General features: G+C 40.4%; 1 protein-coding gene across 1 annotated transcript in view; it reads right to left on the bottom strand.

The window, feature by feature from the left end:
• Nucleotides 1-21,101, bottom strand: part of LOC122562400 (aldehyde dehydrogenase, mitochondrial-like) — a 51,741-nt gene continuing 30,640 nt past the window's right edge. Inside the window, exons 6-13 of the mRNA XM_087999958.1 lie at nucleotides 19,253-19,381; nucleotides 15,249-15,362; nucleotides 14,475-14,577; nucleotides 8,753-8,937; nucleotides 6,917-7,081; nucleotides 5,551-5,708; nucleotides 1,318-1,432; nucleotides 1-624 (exon numbers count right to left, since the gene is read on the bottom strand). Of these exons, the coding sequence (XP_087856084.1) occupies nucleotides 592-624; nucleotides 1,318-1,432; nucleotides 5,551-5,708; nucleotides 6,917-7,081; nucleotides 8,753-8,937; nucleotides 14,475-14,577; nucleotides 15,249-15,362; nucleotides 19,253-19,381 (1,002 nt within the window). The 3' untranslated portion in view covers nucleotides 1-591. The remainder of the gene's footprint in view (nucleotides 625-1,317; nucleotides 1,433-5,550; nucleotides 5,709-6,916; nucleotides 7,082-8,752; nucleotides 8,938-14,474; nucleotides 14,578-15,248; nucleotides 15,363-19,252; nucleotides 19,382-21,101) is intronic.

The following is a 21,101-nucleotide window of genomic DNA, read 5'->3' as shown; positions in this document are numbered from 1 at the left end:
TCAGATTTCCTTATATTGGGATTTAATTGTATAAAATTTTAAACAAATCTCAATCACACAAGTAATTAGCCTGTAAAAAGCTGTTCCATCTCATTGGTACATATATTTGGAACTGGCAACAAAAATCTTCTGCCATTGGCACATATGGATGGATCCTTACATTCATATTACAAGATTTAAGATAGCAATAAACAAAACTAATTGAATCCTTAAATGTTTAGCCAATTAAGTATTTACTTTAGTGTCCAAAAAAGTAATTTTACCAAATTAGCTACAAAAGTATAATATTTTGATTCTAATTAATTACTGCACATCAATCCTTAGTTTGCCTGTAATAAACTAACAAAATGCAAGCAATACTCATTAGTACATATTCAAAGGCAATTACTCAGCATGCACAGCACTTCAGCATTTTAGTTAATCAAATGATAAAAGGTCATTATTGCATTAATCATCAGGTTCACATTTAGCACTAACAATACAATCAGAATTTTCATTACACATTTCAAAGTTTGCTGTCGTTAGTTTACAATGTTCGATTCTTTGTAATTTCACATTTAAAAAGACTCATTAAAAAGTTAGTGGGCTGTTTTAGGAGTTCTTCTCGGGGACCTTTACTGTCACCTGAAAAGAAAATAAACATTTTACACTTCTGGAAAAAAAAATCAAATTCCCACTCACTCTTTCAAAAACCAATACCAAAAGTATCTGCCTCCAAGTTTTCAACATGGATGCAATAGAACGGATTGGTGAAAGTGCAATTTTGCAAATAGGCAGAAGTACTTCTCCTAATTTATTTTCATGTCTTTCCCCACTTGTTAATGATCCAGCAGAAAAGGGATAAAATAAAAAAAGTGTCACTTATAGCATACACCACCAGCATTTGAATCAACATGACTCCAATTATATATTCAAGAAAGGTGTCAGGTTTTATTTCTGGACGATGTAGAGACAATCAATCAATCTCAACTCCAGCAGTAAGGTATTCCAAATGATTGGATTGCTTGAATTGGTCACAGGAATAACTAAAATCAGATGATACAGGGAAACTGTTAGATAACTGCGGATAGGAGTTAATGACAACATTAGAGTCGGTCATAAAATCTGCCAAATCTTTAGTCTCAAGAAATGGCCACCTGGATGAAGTCATGAAGGAATAAAGTTGACACTGGTCAAGAATAAAACAAAAAAAGGGGGAGGAGAAAAGGTCATGTGTACTGTAATAAATTCTGTCCACAACTGGGGAAAGAACTCAAAACTAGTATAATGATCACCATATTCTGAAATGGGTTTATATGGCTACCACTCATTACTCACAGTCTTTACTTCTGTATATGCTTGCAATCCATATTCTCCAAGTTCCCGTCCATTGCCTGAAGCTTTGTATCCACCAAATGGAGCTTGAGCTCCAAACACATCATAACAATTTATCCTGTGTGGTCAAGAGAAGATATCAAGTTATAAATAAGTTTTAAATTTAAAAGCCAGCTCAAAGTTTCTATTAAGATTATTGATCAACAGCTCCTCCAAGTCAGAGAGTCAGATGTACAGCATGGAAACAGACCCTTCGGTCCAACCAGTCCATGCCGACCGGATATCCCAACCCAATCTAGTCCCACCTGCCAGCACCCTGCCCATATCCCTTCAAACCCTTCCTATTCCTATACCCATCCAAATGCCTCTCAAATGTTGCAATTCCAGCAGCCTCCAACACATCCTCTGGCAGCTCATTCCATACACAACACCCTCTGCATGAAAAAGTTACCCCTTAGGTCTCTTTTATATCTTTCCCCACTCACCCTAAACCTATGCCCTCTAGTTCTGGACTCCCCAACCCCAGGGAAAAGATTGTCTATTTATCCTATCCATGCCCCTCAATTTTGTAAACCTCTATAAGGTCACCCCTCAGCCTCTGATGCTCTAGGGAAAACAGCCCCAGCCTGTTCAGCCTCTCCCTGTAGCTCAGATCCTCCAACCCTGGCAACATCCTTGTAAATCTTTTCTGAACCCTTTCAAGTTTCACAACATCTTTCCGATAGGAAGGAGACCAGAACTGCACACAATATTCTAACAGTGGCCTAACCAATGTCCTGTACAGCTGCAACATGACCTCCCAACTCCTGTACTCAATACTCTGACCAATAAAGGAAAGCTTACCAAACACCTTCTTCACTATCCTATCTACCTGCGACTCGACTTTCAAGGAGCTATGAACCTGCACTCCAAGATCTCTTTGTTCAGCAACACTCCCTAGTACCTTACCATTAAGTGTATAAGTCCTGCTCAGATTTGCTTTCCCAAAATGCAGTACCTCGCATTTATTGGAATTAAACTCCATCTGCCACTTCTCAGCCCATTGGCCCAACTGGTCCAGATCCTGTTGTAATCGGAGGTAACCCTCTTCGCTGTCCACTACACCTTCAATTTTAGTGTCATCTGCAAACTTACTAACTGTACCTCTTAAGCTCGCATCCAAATCATTTATGTAAATGACAAAAAGGAGAGGGTCCAGCACCGATTCTTTTGGCACTCCACTGGTCACAGGCCTCTAGTCTGAAAAACAACCCTCCACCACCACCCTCTGTCTTCTAACTTTGAGCCAGTTCTGTATCCAAATGGCTAGTTCTCCCTGTATTCCATGAGATCTAACCTTGCTAATCAGTCTCCCATGGGGAACCTTGTCGAATAACTTACTGAAGTCCATATAGATTACATCTACTGCTCTGCCAATCATCTTTGTTACTTCTTCAAAAAACTCAATCAAGTTTGAGACATGACTTCCCACGCACAAAGCCATGTTGACTATCCCGAATCAGTCCTTGCCTTTCCAAATACATGTAATCCTGTATATCAGGATTCCCTCCAACAACTTGCCCACCACAGAGGTCAGGCTCACTGGTCTATAGTTCCCTGGCTTGTCTTTACTGCCCTTCTTAAACAGTGGCACCATGTTTGCCAACCTCCAGTCTTCCGGCACCTCACCTGTGACTATCGATGATACAAATATCTCAGCAAGAGGTCCAGCAATCACTTCTCTAGCTTCCCACAGAGTTCGCGGGTACACCTGATCAGGTCCTGGGGAATTATCCACTTTTAACTGTTTCAAGACATCTAGCACTTCCTCCTCTGTAATCTGGACATTTTGCAAGATGTCACCATCTATTTCGCTACAGTCTATATCTTCCATATCCTTTTCCACAGTAAATACTGATGCAAAATATTTAGTATCTCCCCATTTTCTGTGGCTCCACACAAAGGCCACCTTGCTGATCTTTTAGGGGTCCTATTCTCTCCCTCATTTACCCTTTTGTCCTTAATATATTTTTAAAAACCCTTTGGATTTTCCTTAATTTATTTGCCAAAGCTATCTCATGTCCCTTTTTTGCCTTCCTGATTTCCCTCAAGTATATTCCTACTTTCTTTATACTCTAAGGATTCACTCAATCTATCCTGTCTATACCCGACATATGCTTCCTTCTTTTTCTTAACAAAACCCTCAATTTCTTTAGTCATCCAACATTCCCTATACCTACCAGCCTTCCCTTTCACCCAGACAGGAATATACTATCTCTAGATTCTCATTATCTCATTTCTGAGGGCTTCCCATTTTCCAGCTGTCCCTTTATCTGCAAACATCTGCCTCCAATCATTGGAAATTCCAAAGAAATACAAATAAAATATGAATATCCTCTAATTATTTTGTATACCTGTAGTCTTATTTCAGTAACATAACTTCATATCATTTATGTATGAAAGTATGGCAAAACTCCTTTAGGAATGAACCAAATCTGTGAATTAACAGTTTTTTCCCCCCTGCAAACAGCTGAGTGGGACAATTCCAGGGAAAGGACAAACACAGTTTAGAAACAAAATCAGTGTTTAAACCAGGCAGTCACATCAGTAAAAACAGCAATAAATGTTGCACAATTTCCAATTGCAAAGTTATAGTGTCTTATGTGTTTCTTAAATTTCAGGTAGAAATAGGTAAACTTTTTCTGCAGTGACATTATTGTACAAGTGAGGAATACATGAGAAAGTGATTTTTGTCTTTAACACATTCATGAATAATAATTTCACATCAGAAATTTAGTGACATAATGGAGCTATTTAAAATCACAGTTTGGGTTGTTTTTAAAAATAGTCATTCTGCTGCTTCCTGCTCCGGGCAAGGTTGGTATTGCAGAGGTCAGGGTCCTGTGAATTTAGCTGTAATGAGACTTGAGGTAGTGGCTTAGGGAGGGGAGAATGCTCATATTGCATTACAATCATTACATAGAATCATTCAGTACAGAAGAGGGTTTTTAGCCCATTAAAGCTTGCACTGAAAAAGGTTTATTCCAAGTCTACACTAATCCCATTTTCCAGCAATATGTCCAAAGCCATAAATGTCATGGCATTTAAAATGCTGATCAAAATACTTTTCAGAAGTTGAGGTTTCCATCTTATCCACCCATTCCAGATATCTACCACCCTCTTGGTAAGAAAAAACATTTTTCTCAAATTCCCATTCAAACTCTTTCCTATCACCTTAAAAGTGTGTCCCCCTGTTATTGACTCTTCAACCAAGAGGAACAGGTTCACCCTGTCAATGCCCCTCAATCTTATGTACCTAAAATAATTTTCCTTTTTTGCTTTGAAGAACACACAAGCTTCTCCAGCTTCTTTTTCATTGCCAAACTGTTCCATTTCAGGCAATATCCTGGTGAATTTCCTCTACACCACCTCCAGTGCAATCACATCCTTCCTTTCATTTGATACCCAAAACTGCACTCAAAATTCCAACTGTGACCCAACCAAGATTCTGTACAGCTCCAACATAACTTCCCTGCACTTAATCTGTGCCATGAATGATAAAGGCAAGTGTCCAGTACGCCACCTTAACTATCCTGTCAACCTGTCCTGCTGCCTTCCAGGGTCTGTGAACAAGTACCCCAGGATCCCTGTTCTTCTGAGCTTCCTGGTGTCCTGTCATTCATTAAGCAGTCTCATCGAGTACATATTTGTTAGTTTTTAAATTGCATTTACCCAAACCCACCAACTATTGGTGGAAAAGTGAAACAATATGTCACTGTCCAAAAGGAAGGATGTTGTTAAACTTGAGGGGGTGCAGAAAAGATTTACAAGGATGTTGCTGGGACTGAAGAGTTTGGGACGAAGACAGGGTGAGAGGAAAGAGTCCGAAAAGGCATAGGGTTACAGTGTGGGGCAAGATTTAAAAAGGAACCTGAAGAGGGTGGGGAGTGTATGGAACAGACTGCCAGAGGAATTGGAGGAGGCCAGTACAAATACATTTAAAAGGCATCTGGATGGGAAGGGGTTAGGGGGAAATATGGGCCAAATGCTGGCAAATGGGCTTAGGTCAAATTGGGATATCTGGTTGGAGCAGATGAGTTGGACCGAAGGGTTGGTTTCCGTACTGTATGACTATGACTGACTAATCTTTGTTAAATCTTGGGTTATACAAGTTCAATGCATTTCACAGCCTTAGAATATTCCAAACATATAGTTTCGTCCTCAATGCATAACTCAAAGATATATAGGAAAGCTGACCAGACAGTTCCTGTGCGTAGCCCCTGAGACACGTAGTTAGCCTTATTGATATCATTGGTAAACACTGCTGCTGCAAGTCCATACACAGAATCATTTGCTCGCTCAATCACCTCCTCCACTGTCTTAAACTTCAGAATCTGCATCACTGGTCCAAAGATCTAAATTAAAATAAAACAATGTATATTTATTCTGATATATTTGAATACATTTTCAACACAGTCTTTTACATTTCTAGCAAATCTGTTTTGATTAAGGAGAAATAACATCTAATCATTATCGATGAGCAGGAATAGATGTTTCCGTGGTATTTTTGATTAATAAAAGAGAGAGACATGGGCGTAAGATTGTAATCCAATTAGTGTGATGTATGAATTGTTACTTGAATCCTAAAATTAGTCAGCACCCCTGACAAAATGTAAAGTGTGTAATCTATTGGTTTATAATGCCCAAAGTACCTTGTAATATTTTATTCTATTAAAAGACACCATATAAAAGTGTAGGTGGTTCTCATTAATTATCACTATCCAGAGTAGCTAATAGGGCCATCAATTCCTCTTGGTAACACGAATAGGAAAACGGGTCAACAACTGTGACACAATCACCAATTTATTAAACAATTTTGACTTAAATATTTTACTTAAGTTTAGTTAAAAGATGTGCATCAGAGTACCAGATGACTAAATTCACATTTGTATTTAAAAGATGGTTTTAGAATATGTCAAGGAACAATAAATCAGTCAACATTAGTAGAAGGAAAAATAACGGAACCCCCACTAAAGGATAAGCGAAAAGAATCAAAACAAAGTCAACATGCATTTTAAGAGCAAGTCTTACATTACTAATATCATTAGATTTTGATGGGAATTGACAAGGATATTGGAGTAGATACAACAATTTCCAAAAGGCCTTTGATAAGGTGCTACACCATAGAAAAATGAGAAAAGATCAGTGCAAAAAAGAAAAGCTGGAAGACAGAGAAGGTAGCCAAGTGACAGAAGATGTGAAGTACTGATCCATAAAGACCAGTAGTGGGACCACTGTCATTTGCAATTTTACTCCAAAGTCTAAAATAGTTAATAGAAAAACAACTAAAATTTGCAGTCATCAAAATGAAGGGGATCGAAAAACTATAAAATGTGCTAAACTCGTACTGAAATTTGTTAGTCTATACTTGGAGCACTGTAAAGTTCTGGTTGCCATATTATACATTTTAATTTTGAAACCATAATCTTCTACCAAAATACAAAGATAATAATAATAAAGCAAACCTGATACAACTTAACATTTTCAACTAATATTCTGAGCTCTTGATTCTGAAACAAGATTGTTATCCTAGTCATGATTTTGCAAAGGAGTGTGAACTCACCTCCTCTCTAGCAATAATCATATCATCCTTCACATCTCCAAACACAGTTGGCTGGATGAAGAACCCACGATCTGCTGCCACTCCTCCCCCACAGAGAAGTTTGGCTCCTTCCTTTTTTCCACTACTAATGTATCCCAGAATTTTATTGAATTGCTCTTCATCTACCTGTAATAAACATACAATAACTGGTTATCAACAGTTGTTAAATTCACATAAAATGTTCCAATGACCAGGACTGATAGCTAAAAACCAAATATTTGTAAGCACATTGAAGAATCATTCTGTGTGGCTCTTCAGGGCTTCAGCATAAAGTCAAGGCTGACACTACTCAGTATCGGAGGTGCAATAAATCACATAACATGTGATACAGATGCATTGGCTGCTCTCCTTAGGTGAATATAAAGCATCCTGTGGTATTGTTTCAAAAGAAATTTGAGGGGGCTATCCTACACACGGCCAACATTTATTCTTCAACAATGGTCTCGCGAAAACAGATTATCTAATCACCATATTACTATTTATGTGACTTTGCGTTCAATTTGGCTGTTACAATTCCTAAAATTATAACGATGACTGTTTAATATATGTAAATCACATCACTATATGCAAATCATATCAGGACCTTTGTGGTATGAAAGGCGCTGTACAAATACAAATCTTTTACTTTTTCCATTAAATTAGTATCCATCCGGAACTTAAGATTCCAGTGAAATCATTTCATGTACTTTGTCATTTTCTGTTCAAATCATTCCCCAACCTCCTTGAATGCAGTCAACTCTTACTGTAATTTAATATCATTTGCATCAAGATTTGAGATGCCAGTGTTGGACTGGGGTGTAAAAAAGTGAAAAGTCACACCACCAGGTTGGACTATAACCTGGTGTTGTGTGATTTTTAAATTTGCATCAACTAGTTTCTAACAAGTGCTACTTTTCATTGGTGAGTCAGATAGCAAGTGTCAACAGAATTCTAACATTAAAAGGTATCACAACTACCAGTTAAAGTAATTCTTCACACCTGCTTAAGAATAATTTATGAATTTGACACTATTAGCAAAGTCAGAATGAAGGCTGGCAGAAAATCAGATCAAATGTAGCAATGACTATTTTTAGGAGAACCTGAATCGTTCCCTCGACTTCCCTTTCTTTAGGTACATTCTTCAGTATGATTGGAGGCACATAAGAGGCAGTTATCCTTTGCACTGGCATTAATTTAGTGTAGCAATTCTACTGTACACACCAGTGAGTTAGTGGGTGCAATCAATACCAGACAGAAGCTAGTGACCAAGAAATTAAAAAAAAATATTTACTTGGAGGAGTAAAAAACAAACAAAACTGATACTAAAATCTTTGAGATGTTGGCTATGCCATTGGCTGTATATTTGCTGCGATCAAAAAGGAGGATTAGCATCCAAGAGCTACCAGCCAATTCAAGAAGAAGCATCTCTAATGCTAGCAGAGTTACCAAAAGCAGAAGAGAGCGCCCAAACATGAGTGACTGTTCGCATCTCCATGGCCACTAGTTTTCGCTTGGCTGCCTTGCCATATGGCAATGGCACTCTTGCCATAGGTAAAAACAGCAGGAGGAAGCTCTTAAATGGTTATTAATTGGTAAAGTCCAAGTAAAGGTGGGTAATGACTTGCATGTGCTACCACAACAGCAGCTAATTTTGCACTCTGCTCTCTCCTAGCGTAGGGTATAAATTCCAGCCTGACTGTAATGGTTAGAAGTGCCATACATGTCCTTTCTATAGCAAGGGCAGCAAAAATGATAGCATTCCTTAAATGGCAAAAAACCAAACATTCTCAACTAGTTTTCAATTCAGTATACATTTACCTGTGGCCCCTGCTCATTCTTGGAATCAAACGGATCTCCTACAGTTCGAAGTTTTGCTCTTTCCACACTCTGCTCCACAAATCTGTTGTAGATAGACTCTTGAACATATGTACGTGACCCAGCACAGCAGCACTGTCCTTGGTTAAAGAATAGAGCTGTATGGGATTCCTCAACTGCATGATCAACTGGAAAATTAACAAAGTCAGTGTCAGTTAGAACATTTAACAGAACATTTTTATTGAGACGGGAGAAATTACTGAAATAAAAACACATTTTTGGTTTATTTCAAGTTTGTTGCTAAAGAAAGACACTTTAACATTCAGGTCTGGAGGTAAATCCTCCTCCAGACCAAATCTGCAGATTACTTCCTTCAGGTTCTAGTTATGACTTTTGGGATGGGGAGGGGGAAAGAGTGCGCTGACTGTGGTGTTTTAACACAAGGGTCAACATACCTTAGATGAAGGGGGACATTGAGAACGAGAGACCTTCATGGTAACCTCATGAGCCCACACTGTTGGCATCACTCTGCATTGCAAACCAGCTGTTCAGCCAACTGAGCTAACCAACCCCAACAATATTTGGATGGACAATGATTTGCAATGCCAAGTAGTGCCAATAGTAGAGTTTCAATTCTCACACTGGCTGAGGTTATCATGAAGGACTCTCCTTCTCATCCTCTCTCCTTGCCTGAGGTGTGGTAACCCTCAGGTTTTCTGTAATAAACAGAGCAGCCATATGGCTCTCTTGGACTATGTTGACTTTAGTTTTACTTTCTTCCTCTAATCAAAAAAAGAGCAAAGCAAAGAAGAGGACAGTAGATCTCTGAACTCTGCAAGTAGGCCCAAGTAGTAACTAACATTTGATGCTCCTTTCTATCGCAATAGCAGGATATTTTACAAAGGCAATGTCAGCTTAATCTAGCTGGGGAAGCTTGAATCTGCACCTAAACAATGAACCGTTACTTCTGACCATATATATTGTATAAGCAAATTCAAGCAAAAAATTAAGTTGAATCAGCTTTTCATAAATTCTTAGAGGGGAAGGATGACATTGTGGACTAAAATTCTCAATTTGTTCCTTTCAAAAATAAAACAATGTACACATTCTTTATCATTTATTATTTTTTAAATTCTTTATTCATTCATGGGATGAGGGCATCGCTGGCTAGGCCAGCATTTATTGCCCATCCCTAATTGTCCAAAAGGGCAGTTAAGAGTCAATCGCATTACTGTGGGTCTGGAGTCACGTGTAGGCCAGACCAAGGATGGCAGTTTCCCTCCCTAAAGGACATTAATGAACCAGATGGGTTTTCCCAACAACCTACAATGGAATCATGGTCATCGTTAGACTCAGTTCCAGATTTTTTTGTTGAATTCAAATTCCACCATTTGCCATGGCGGGATTCTAAACCAGGTCTTTAGATTAACAGTCCACCAATAAATACCAGTAGGCCATCACCTCCCTCAATATACACATACGTTTAAGATATTAAACACGCGTGCGCATACGCATGTGAATGCATAGTTAGCAGCAACAAAAATTGAGTTTTATTGATCCCAGCAGTTTAATGTAATCTCTCCAGTCAGATACAAACACAAGATTAGTGGATAAAAACCGAAATAACTGCAGATGCTGTAAACCAGAAGCAAAAATAGAAGTTGCTGGAAAAGCTCAGCAGGTCTGACAGATTCTGAGAAGAGAAATCAGTTGACATTTTGGGTCTGGCGGCCCTTCCTCAGAGGCAGAGTCACTGGATCTGGTTTCTCTTCACAGATGGTCGTCCCTGCTGATAACACTTGCAGGAAATGCACCCATCTCCAGCTCCTCCAAGACCGTGTTAGGGAACTGGAGCTGGAGTTGGATGAACTTAGGATCATTTGGGAGGCAGAGGGGGGTCATAGATCGGAGCTTTAGGGAAGTAGTAACTCCAAAGATTGCAGACAGATGGGCGACAGTGAGAGGGACTGGGAGGAAGCAGCCAGTGCAGGGACACCCTGCAGCCGTTCCCCTCAAGAACAAGTATACCGTTTTGGATACTTGTGGGGGGGGGGTGGACTTACCAGGGGTAAGCAATGGGGTACAGGCCTCTGGCAGGGAGCCTGTCCCTGTTGCTCAGAAGGGAAGGGTGGAGAAGAGCAAAGCAAAAGCAATAGTTATTGGGGACTCGATATTTCGGAGCACAGATAGGCGGTTTTGTGGGGGCGAGAGAAACTCACGTTTGGTATGTTGCCTCCCAGGTGCAAGGGTACATGACGTCTCTGATCGTGTTTTCCGGGTCCTTAAGGGGGAGGGGGAGCAGCCCGAAGTTGTGGTCCACATTGGCACCAACGACATAGGTAGGAAGAGGGCTGAGGATGTTAGGCAGGCTTTCAGGGAGCTAGGTTGGAAGCTCAGAGTTAGAACAAACAGTTGTTATCTCTGGTTTGTTACCTGTACCACGTGATAGAGTCGAGGAATAGGGAGAGAGAACAGTTAAATGCGTGGCTACAGGGATGGTGCAGGAGGGAGGGATTCCGGTATCTGGATAACTGGGGTTCTATCTGGGGAAGGTGGGACCTCTATAAACAGGATGGTCTACACCTGAACCTGAGGGGCACCAGTATCCTTGGGGGGGGGGGGGGGGGGGGGGGGGGGGGAGGTTTGCTAGTGCTCTTGGGGAGGGGGGGTTTAAACTAACTCTGCAGGGGCATGGGAACCAAGACTGTAGCTATAGGGTGCAGGACCTGGAGTGTAGGGAGGTTAGGAACATGGCATCAATCTCAAAAGGAGGGTGCCTGTAAACAGGAAAGTGGCTTGAAGTGTGTATACTTCAATGCAAGACGTATACGAAGTAAGGTAGGTGAACTTGCAGCGTGGATTGGTACCTGGGATTTCGATGTTGTGGCTATTACGGAGACATGGGTAGAACAGGGACAGGATTGGCTGTTGCAGGTTCCAGGGTTTAAATGTTTCAGTAGGGTCAGAGGTGGGGGTAAAAGAGGGGGAGGTGTGGCATTGCTTGTTAAAGATAGTATTACAGCAATGGAAAGGATGATGGATGAAGACTCGCCATCTGAGTTTGGGCTGAGGTTAGGAATAGGAAAGGTGAGGTCACCCTGTTAGGAGTTTTTTTTTAAACAGGCCTCCTAATAGTCCTAGATACATAGAAGAAAGGATTGCGAGGATGATTCAGGAGAAGAGGAGTGAAAGTAAAAGGTGGTTGTTATGGGGGACTTTAACTTTCCAGATATTGACTGGGAAAGCTATGGTTCGAGTTCGTTAGATGGGTCGGTGTTTGTCCAATGTGTGCAGGAGGGTTTCCTGACACAATATGTAGACAGGCCAACAAGAGGTGAGGCCATACTGGATTTGGTTCTGGGTAACGAACCAGGCCAGGTGTTAGAATTGGAGGTAGGTGAGCACTTTGGGGACAGTGACCACAATTCGGTGACTTTTACTCTAGTGATGGAGAGGGATAAGTGTGCACTGCAGGGCAAGAGTTATAGCTGGGGGCAGGAAAATTATGATGCGGTGAGGCACGACTTAGGATGCGTGGCTTGGAAAAGTAGGCTTCGAGGGATGGGCGCAATTGATATGTGGAGCTTGTTCAAGGAGCAACTATTGAGTGTCCTTGATAAGTATGTACCTGTCAGGCAGGGAGGAAAGGGTTGTGCGAGGGAGCCGTGGTTTAATAAGGAATGGAATCCCCTGTTAAAGGGAAGAGGGCGGCCTATGTAAAGATGAGGCGTGAAGGTTCAATTGGGGCAATTGAGAGTTATAAGGTAGCCAGGAAGGATCTGAAGAGAGAGCTAAGAGCAGCAAGGAGGGGACATGAAAAGTCCTTAGTTGGTAGGATTAGGGAAAACCCAAAGGCTTTCTATAGCTATGTCAGGAATAAAAGAATGACTAGGGTAGGAATAGGTCCAGTCAAGGATAGTAGTGGGAAGTTGCGTGTGGAGGCTGAAGAGATTGGGGAGACACTGAATGAATACTGATGAAAAGTATTCAATCAGGAACAGGACATTGTGGCCATTGTGAATACTGAGTCAAATTAATTAGAATGGATGGCTTTGAGGTATGTAGGAAAGAGGTATTGAAATTCTGGAAAGGGTGAAAATAGATAAGTCCCCTGGGCCTGATGGCATTTATCCTAGGATTCTCTGGGAAGCAAGGGAGGGGATTGCAGAGCCATTGGCCTTGATTTTTATGTCCTTGTTGTCTACAGGAATAGTGCCAGAAGACTGGAGGATAGCAAATGTGGTTCCCTTGTTCAAGAAGGGGAGTAGGGATAACCCTAGTAACTATAGGCCGGTGAGTCTCACTTCTGTTGTGGGCAAAGTCTTAGAGAAAATTGTAAGGGATAGGATTTATGAACATCTGGATAGGAATAATGTGATCAAGGATAGTCAGCATGGTTTTGTGAAGGGCAGGTCATGCCTCACAAACCTTATTGAATTATTTGAGAAGGTGACTAAGGAGGTGGACGAGGGCAAAGCGGTAGATGTGGTGTATATGGATTTTAGTAAGGCGTTTGATAAGGTTCCCCATGGTAGGCTACTGCAAAAAATACAGAGGTATGGCATTGAGGGCGAGTTGGAGGTTTGGATTAGGAATTGGCTGGCTGGAAGAAGACAGAGTTGATGGTAAAGGTTCATCTTGGAGTGCAGTTACAAGCGGTGTTCCGCAAGGATCTGTTTTGGGACCATTGCTGTTTGTCATTTTTATAAATGACCTGGAGGAGGGGCTAGAAGGTTGGGTGAGCAAGTTTGCAGATGATATGAAAGTCGGTGGAGTTGACAGTGAGGAAGGATGTGTCAGGTTACAGCGGGATATAGATAAGCTGCAGAGCTGGGCAGAAAGGTGGCAAATGGAGTTCAATGTAGCTAAATGTGAGGTGATTTACTTTGGTAAGAGTAACAAAAAGATGGGGTACTGGGCTAATGGTCGGATACTTGGTAGTGTGGATGAGCAGAGGGATCTTGGTGTCCATGTACACAGATCTGAAAGTTGCCACCCAGGTAAATAGTGCGGTGAAGGCAGCATATGGCGTACTGGCTTTTATTGGTAGAGGAATTGAGTTCCGGAGTACTGAGGTCATGTTGCAGTTGTATAAGACTCTGGTGCGGCCGCATCTGGAGTATTGTGTGCAGTTTTGGTCGCCATACTATAGGAAGGATGTGGAGGCACTGGAACGGGTGCAGAGAAGGTTTACCAGGATGTTGCCTGGTATGGTAGGAAGATCGTATGAGGAAAGGCTGAGGCACTTGGGGCTGTTTTCATTGGAGAAAAGAAGGTTTAGGGGTGACTTGATAGAGGTGTACAAGATGATTAGGGGTTTAGATAGGTTCTCATGGTCAACCCTTTTTCCACGGATGGAGTCAGATATTACAAGGGGGCATAGCTTTATATTAAGGGGTGGTAGGTATAGGACAGATGTTAGGGGTAGATTCTTTACTCAGTGAGTCGTGAGTTCATGGAATTCCCTGCCAGCAGCAGTGATGGACTCTCCCTCTTTATGGGCATTTGAACGGGCATTGGATAGGCATATGGAGGATAGTGGGCTAGTGTAGGTTAGGTGGGCTTGGATCGGTGCAACATCGAGGACCAAAGGGCCTGTACTGCGCTGTATTTTTCTATGTTCTATGTTCTAGATGCTGCCAGATCTGCTGACTCTTACCAGCAACTTCTGCTTTTAAGTCATGATTAGTGGAACTCAAGCTGCATGTAATAAAGGATTTCTTACGATCAGCATCAGAGAGGATAATATTTGGGCTTTTTCCTCCAAGTTCCAGTGTCACCTTCTTCAAGTTACTTTTTCCTGCAGCCTGCTGGATCAGGTGACCAACCTGAGAATAAGACAGGAACACACTTCTGAAAAAACAAGTATATTAAGAAAAAGTAAACGGTGAACAGGAAATAGTGAAATACAAGAAATCATCATCAGGATATGGCAAGACAGTGTAGCTCATGAGCCCAAAATAAAGTATTCCAAAATCATTAGTTAAATGACCTCCAAGGCCTGAATTTATTTCTATAGAATCTTTTATTTACTGGTGTTGATCCAGTAGTTCAATTGACATCTACATGCTTGGTTCAATCCAAGCCATAAAACTCAAAGCTTCGAGTTATTGCACCACAGAATACCTTCACCTTGCATGGCTTAATTCAGGAGTACACAACCAAGACAGATCAACTGCAGAACTGTATGCAAGTGTGCATTGTTTGAAGCAAGCTTTGGTAATAGAGGGGCAGGAATGCAATAACAATTCTGGTTGGCCAATAACTGAAGAGCTTTCATAGCAAGGATATTATAGCACAGTGAAATGTAATAAAAATCCCAATTAAATAAAATGTATTACTGCATATAAACTAGACAGATTTATACAGTTCAATTGAGTATTACATTTCCAGGATTTGTACTTGTTGTGCATTCTATGAATGAATGAATGAGCTATTCACTGATCCAATCTGTAAACTTCCAGAGTTTGACTTGAAGTGCCTCAATTTCCAAACTGACCTCTGTGGATCCTGTGAATGCAACTTTATCAACATCCATATGTGAGGCAATTGCTGCTCCTGCGGTTTCTCCAAAACCAGGAATAATATTCACGACTCCTGGTGGAAATCCTGCCTGTTTAAAAAATGTGTAATGTGACAGTAATTAAGAGAAACTGACTGAAAATCCTTCCCACAAATCCAATTCAAGCATATTTCTGCCATCAACATTCATCTATTTTTCCAATTGAAATGATATAAAAAAGTGAATTGAATATATGTAAAATGCAATCCTAGCAGTTATGCCAAAAACATATACATCAGTGCCATCAAGTGCTGCCCTTGCTGAAATTTTAAGAGTGATGATTGGTTCACCTAATTTACATGGGTCAGTACACCTTTGCACAAAGTGGTTGAATCTTTAACACCTGCTCTCTTCTCTCTCGTCCCATAATGTCATTTATAAACTTTGTGGCTGATAGTTTGAGAAAAATAAATCTCTAGCTTTGGAGATCCAGACTCTGGTATCTATTGCAAATTAATGGGAACAGTCGGTCATCAACAGTCCTATCAAATGGCTCTTACCAATCATTTGTTAAGAGATACTTGGCTTGGATGTTGTCAGACTTCATTATAGCCTCAATGTAAATATGGACAGAATGGTCAAACTCTACAGGGTACACCAGGAAGACTGCCCTTGATATTTTAGGTATTCCAACCTATATGACGCCAAGGAATCCTAGTAAAATTGAAGTCAATGGAAACCAAGGAAAAAATCTCCAGTGGCTGTTGGAGGCTAATCATGTCAGCTCTAGGAACTCCTTATAGCAGTACTCTGGTCCCAAATATCTACAGTTGCTTCATCAGCAATAAACCATCTTTCAACTCCATTCAACTCATATCTACCATTCAGCCAGAACTGGATCAAATAATGACGTGGGCTGACAACAGTGAGAGCCTGGATATCTAGTGTGAAAGGGTTAAACTATATGAACAAGAGGGAAGCAGCAAGTGTGTGGTAATCTCATTGAACTAGTAATGCTGAATCCCAATTTAATATTCTGGAGACATGGGTTAGAATCCCAACATGGCAGATGGCAAAATCTGAATTCAGTAAATAACTGGAATTATAAGCTGACCTAACAATGACCATTGACTGTAGTAAACCAGAAGGGTTTTTACAAATGTCCTTTATGGAAGAAACCTACCATCTTTACCTGGTCTGGCCAACATGTGACTCCAGGTCCACAACACTATCAAGAACTCTCAACTGTCTTCTAGCAAGCCATTCAGCTGTATTAAACCAAAACAAAATTTAAATAAGGAGCAAAACCTTTGAACGGAAGGACCAGACAGCATCGACCTAGGCACCGATGACGATGTTGACATTGCAACGTCCACCTTACCAAAATCACAGGACTATACCAAACTTTGCACAGTCCCACACACTAGTCAACCAATAGCTTGATATTGTCACACTTATGGAATCACACGATGTCCCAGATACCATCATCACCAAATCTGGATATATCCTGTCACATCTGCAGGACAGACTCACCAAATTTGACAGCACAGCAGTAAAGAGTAAGGAAGGAATTTCTCCAGGAGTTCACAACATGGACTCCAGGCCCCACAATGCCTCATGGCATCAGGTCAAACATAGATAAGGAAAATTCACAATAATTACCACCTACCTCACGCCACTCAGTTGATTAATCAATACTCCATTTGAACAACATTTGGAGGAAACATTAAAGATGGTAAGAGCATTTAATGTGCACTGGATGGGGGACTTCAACATCCATCACCAACAGTGGCTCAGTAGCATCACTACTGAGACAACTGGTCAAGATGGGTCTATGAGAGTTGGGGTTAGAACCAATAATAAGAAAAATTTACCAAAGTCATTCTCACCAATCTACCCATCATAGATGCAGCTACTCATGACAGTACACATTGGATTGACCACCAGTCAGTACGTTGAAGTCAGACCTTCACATCAAGGATTCCATCCAGTGCGCTGTGGGGCACTTCTACCATTTCAAAACGAGGGAGAGACTTCAAACAGGTCCAGCAACTCAAACTTGTGCATTCAAGAGCTAATGTTGGTCAACAGCAGCAGAATTAAACTTGATTCAATGAAAAGTGCAGAAGGGCATACCAGAGGCTACACCAGGCACATATAAAAATCAAGTGTAATCTAGTGAAGCCATAACTCAGGACTATTTACATTCCAAAACAGAAGAATCATGAAATAAACAGGGCTAGGGGATCCCACAATAAATCAATTCTTTAAGGAGTAACATACATCATGGGTAAGCGGGTAAGAGATGTACTATATCTGGATTTTCAGAAGGCATTTAAGAGGATTCTACATAAAAGGTTTGGCACAAATTAGAACACATGGTATAAAGGCCAATATACTAGCATGGATGGAAGACTGAAAACAGAACATGCAGATATCAGCCTTTTTTGGTTTAGCAGGGTGTGACAAGTGTGATCCTGCAGGGATTGCTGCTGGGGCCTCAACCTTTTACAATTTATATCAATTACTAAGATGAAGGAGACAAAGACATGGCGGCTACATTTTTAGATGATACACAGATAAGTAGAAAAGGATGTTCTGAAGATTACAGGCTGATACAATCGAATAGGGAAACATCTTTCAAACAGGAGCATAATTTGGAAAAATTTGAAGATGGTCACTGATGGGGAAGAATAAAAACATTATTTAAAACAGAACAATTGCAAAATTCTGAGGCATAGAGGGATCTAGGGGCTCTATCACAGGTCATAAGTTAGTTTGCAGGTAGAGCAAGTGATAAGGCAGCTAACAGAACACTAACAAACAAGGCTGGAGGAATATTGTAGGTCTGATACTATCTGTCAAGAAAGAGCGAGCCTTACTAAATGTGAAACCATAACACCTTCCCTTTCCACAGATGCTGCCAGACTGGAGCTTTTCCAGAATTGTTTCTTATTTCCAGCATCCATAGTATTTTTACTTTTAATAGAATGCTATCCATTACGACAGGAGGAAGTCAATATTAAAAATAGAAAATCATGCTTCAATGATACAGGTGACTACTATGAATTGAGGCAGGAATACCCAAGCAGAAAATCAAGTCAGCTCAGGATCCAATGTCTCCAAGCCCTGGCTTTCTTCAAAAACTGTTGCAACAACTCTTGCAGGCATCTCTGTGGAAATCCATTGCAATAGGCAACAAAAGTCTGCTCCAAGAACTTTGCATATCAATGGATTGGCAGAAAATTAGATTTATACAACAGGTGACATCACCACCATCAATAAGGCACCCATAAGCACATGACAGTAACATCGTGTGCAAAGCCAAAGCAATATTCAAGGAAACAGGAGCTATTTCAGAATGCTTCAACAACATCTTGAAGGCTTAGGTATTGTTTAAATCAACTTTGGTTTCTAAATGAAGTTTCCTTCCTCCTCCTTTATTCTACACCTTCACAGAAAGTAGATTAGAATGCAAACAATCAACCGATATCGTTGCTACTTATAAATAAGAAAGTGACCATAGGCGAGTTATACTGTTACTTTCCATCCTACACCAACAATCAAGATATGGTCTCATCACATTCCCATAGCCAAAGTGAAATTGGAAACTTTTCAAGACAAAAATCTTTCTTCAGATGTGAACATTGCAGACTAGACAATAAAATGTTGGCATCTCACTAACTGCCCGAGTGTGTGTGAGAGCTATGTTATTTAAACCCTTTACAGACCATATGCTTTTTTTTTAAATAGCAGTTTGAAAGAACCAAGTAGCTTAACACAGCCATTTCAGAGGGCAGCTGAGGCGCTATTAATCATGCTGTAGTGGATCCAGAAACAGGGGCAAGCTGGAATAAGGAAGGGAAACTTCCTCCCCGAAGGGCATTAATGAACAAATTACGACGACAAAACCAATGAGCAATATTCAAGGAAGTGCAATTTTCTTTTAGCACATTTAATTAATTATTTTTAAAAACAATTTAAAATAAACTTAGCCCTACCTCCTTGATTAAATTTGCAACATAGAGCGCTGTTAATGGGGTCTGCTCTGCCACCTTCATCACCACCACATTTCCAGTTGCTAGTGCTGGTCCAAGCTTCCAGGCCTGCATTAACAGTGGAAAATTCCACTGAAAAAGAGATAGAATTGGATGTTAAAATAAAGAAATACATAGAAATTATTAATAGTTGTTGGATAAGGCCAAAGATGTGAGAATCAATAAGACTTTACAGCGGACTGGGAAAAACAAACGTTAGCTGCAAGCCAGACAGAAAACAATGTAGAAAGCAGCTCTCCAAGGTAAATAGGTTACTGTGCCCAAGTTCCAGCCACAGTTAGGAAGAATGAACATTCCAGCTGGTGTGAAGCAACTAAGTTATAATAGAGATCATAAAATGGACGATTTGCAGAAACCAAAAAGGAACTCGACCGTTTGGAATTGGACAAGTTTCACAAGCAATTCCAAATAAAGAAATCAGAATGCCAACTTGGCAGGTGTGAACTGTAGAATAAGCAGCCTAGTAACCCTCACTTTTTCGGTAACTCTAAGACTACCACACCTTCTGATGTAGGGTATTTCTTTACAGTTGTTATTGATACCCAAAAGGAGTTCCAGCCTGGCTGGCTGCCAATTGAGTAATAATGTTTGGGGTTGTTTACAGTGATTGAGAAATGTTTAGTATTTAAAGGCATGCATCATTTACTCAGGTACTTAAGTTTGAAACAGATCTAAGGATCTCCACTGCATCCATGTATACATGGTCTCACAGAAATAGGCAAATAATACTTCAATCTTGATTGGAAACTTCATTTTAATTGTGAAGCAATCCACCCATTTTCCAAATTCAAACCATATTTCTATTACTTCTGCGGCTATTTGCAATGATGTTAGCTTCAGGATATATTGGTTGCCTTTCTGAGCAGAAACCAACAGTGAGCCATCTGGTTAAATTGGACCACTGTACTATTTAACATGGTTCCTCAGGATCAGACAAAGTGATTAGCCTGGCTATTTGATTAAAACCAGAGTTTAGGGCAAAATATATATATTTAAATTAAGGATGAACAAGGTAAGTACCAAAATATTTAAAAAGCAACATGCAGCTTTGGAAAATTACAAATATACAGTTGCCCAGTTTAAAATAATTTTGAATTTTTCCAAAGTAATCAGGTTACCAACAAACAATTTGTAACTTCTATTATAGTCTTCCACTCAACTTGTTTTACTAACCCAAGTATTGGTATTTAACCTAATTCCAATTGCCAAATTGCACTAACATGCTGCATGTGTTTCTCATGAGCAAGTACTGACAATACAGCTAGGTCCTGAGCAGGTACTCTATGCTTCTCATCATTTTGTACACCTCTATCAAGTCCCCTATTATTCTTCTTCGCTCCAATAAGAAAAGCCCTAGGTCCCTCAACCTTTCTTCATAAGACTTGCCCTCCAGTCCAGTCAGTATCCTGGTAAATCTCCTCTGCACTTTCTCTAAAGCTTTCACATCTTTCCTTTTTTGAGGCAACTAGAACCGAACACAATATTCCAAGTGCTGTCTAACAAGGGCTTTATAGAGCTGCAGCATAACCTCGCAGCTCTTAAACTCAATCCCCCTGCTAATGAAAGCCAACACATTATAGGCCTTAACAACCCTATCAACATGTGGGGTAGCTTTGAGTGATCTATGGATATGGATCCCAAAATTCCTCTGTTCCTCCACACAGCAAAGTATCCTGCCTTTAACCCTGTAATCTGCATTCAAATTCGACCTTCCAAAATGAATCACTTCATACTTTTCCAGGTTGAACTCCATCTGCCACTTATCAGCCCAGCTCTGCATCCTGTCAAGGTC

This window comes from Chiloscyllium plagiosum, unplaced genomic scaffold (assembly GCF_037043375.1).
Source record: "Chiloscyllium plagiosum isolate Xiang-an unplaced genomic scaffold, Cpla_swu_hap1 HiC_scaffold_24, whole genome shotgun sequence".
Taxonomy (NCBI): domain Eukaryota; kingdom Metazoa; phylum Chordata; class Chondrichthyes; order Orectolobiformes; family Hemiscylliidae; genus Chiloscyllium; species Chiloscyllium plagiosum.
The sequence above is the reverse complement of the archived record's forward strand: the minus strand, read 5'-3'. Positions and strand labels throughout refer to the sequence as shown.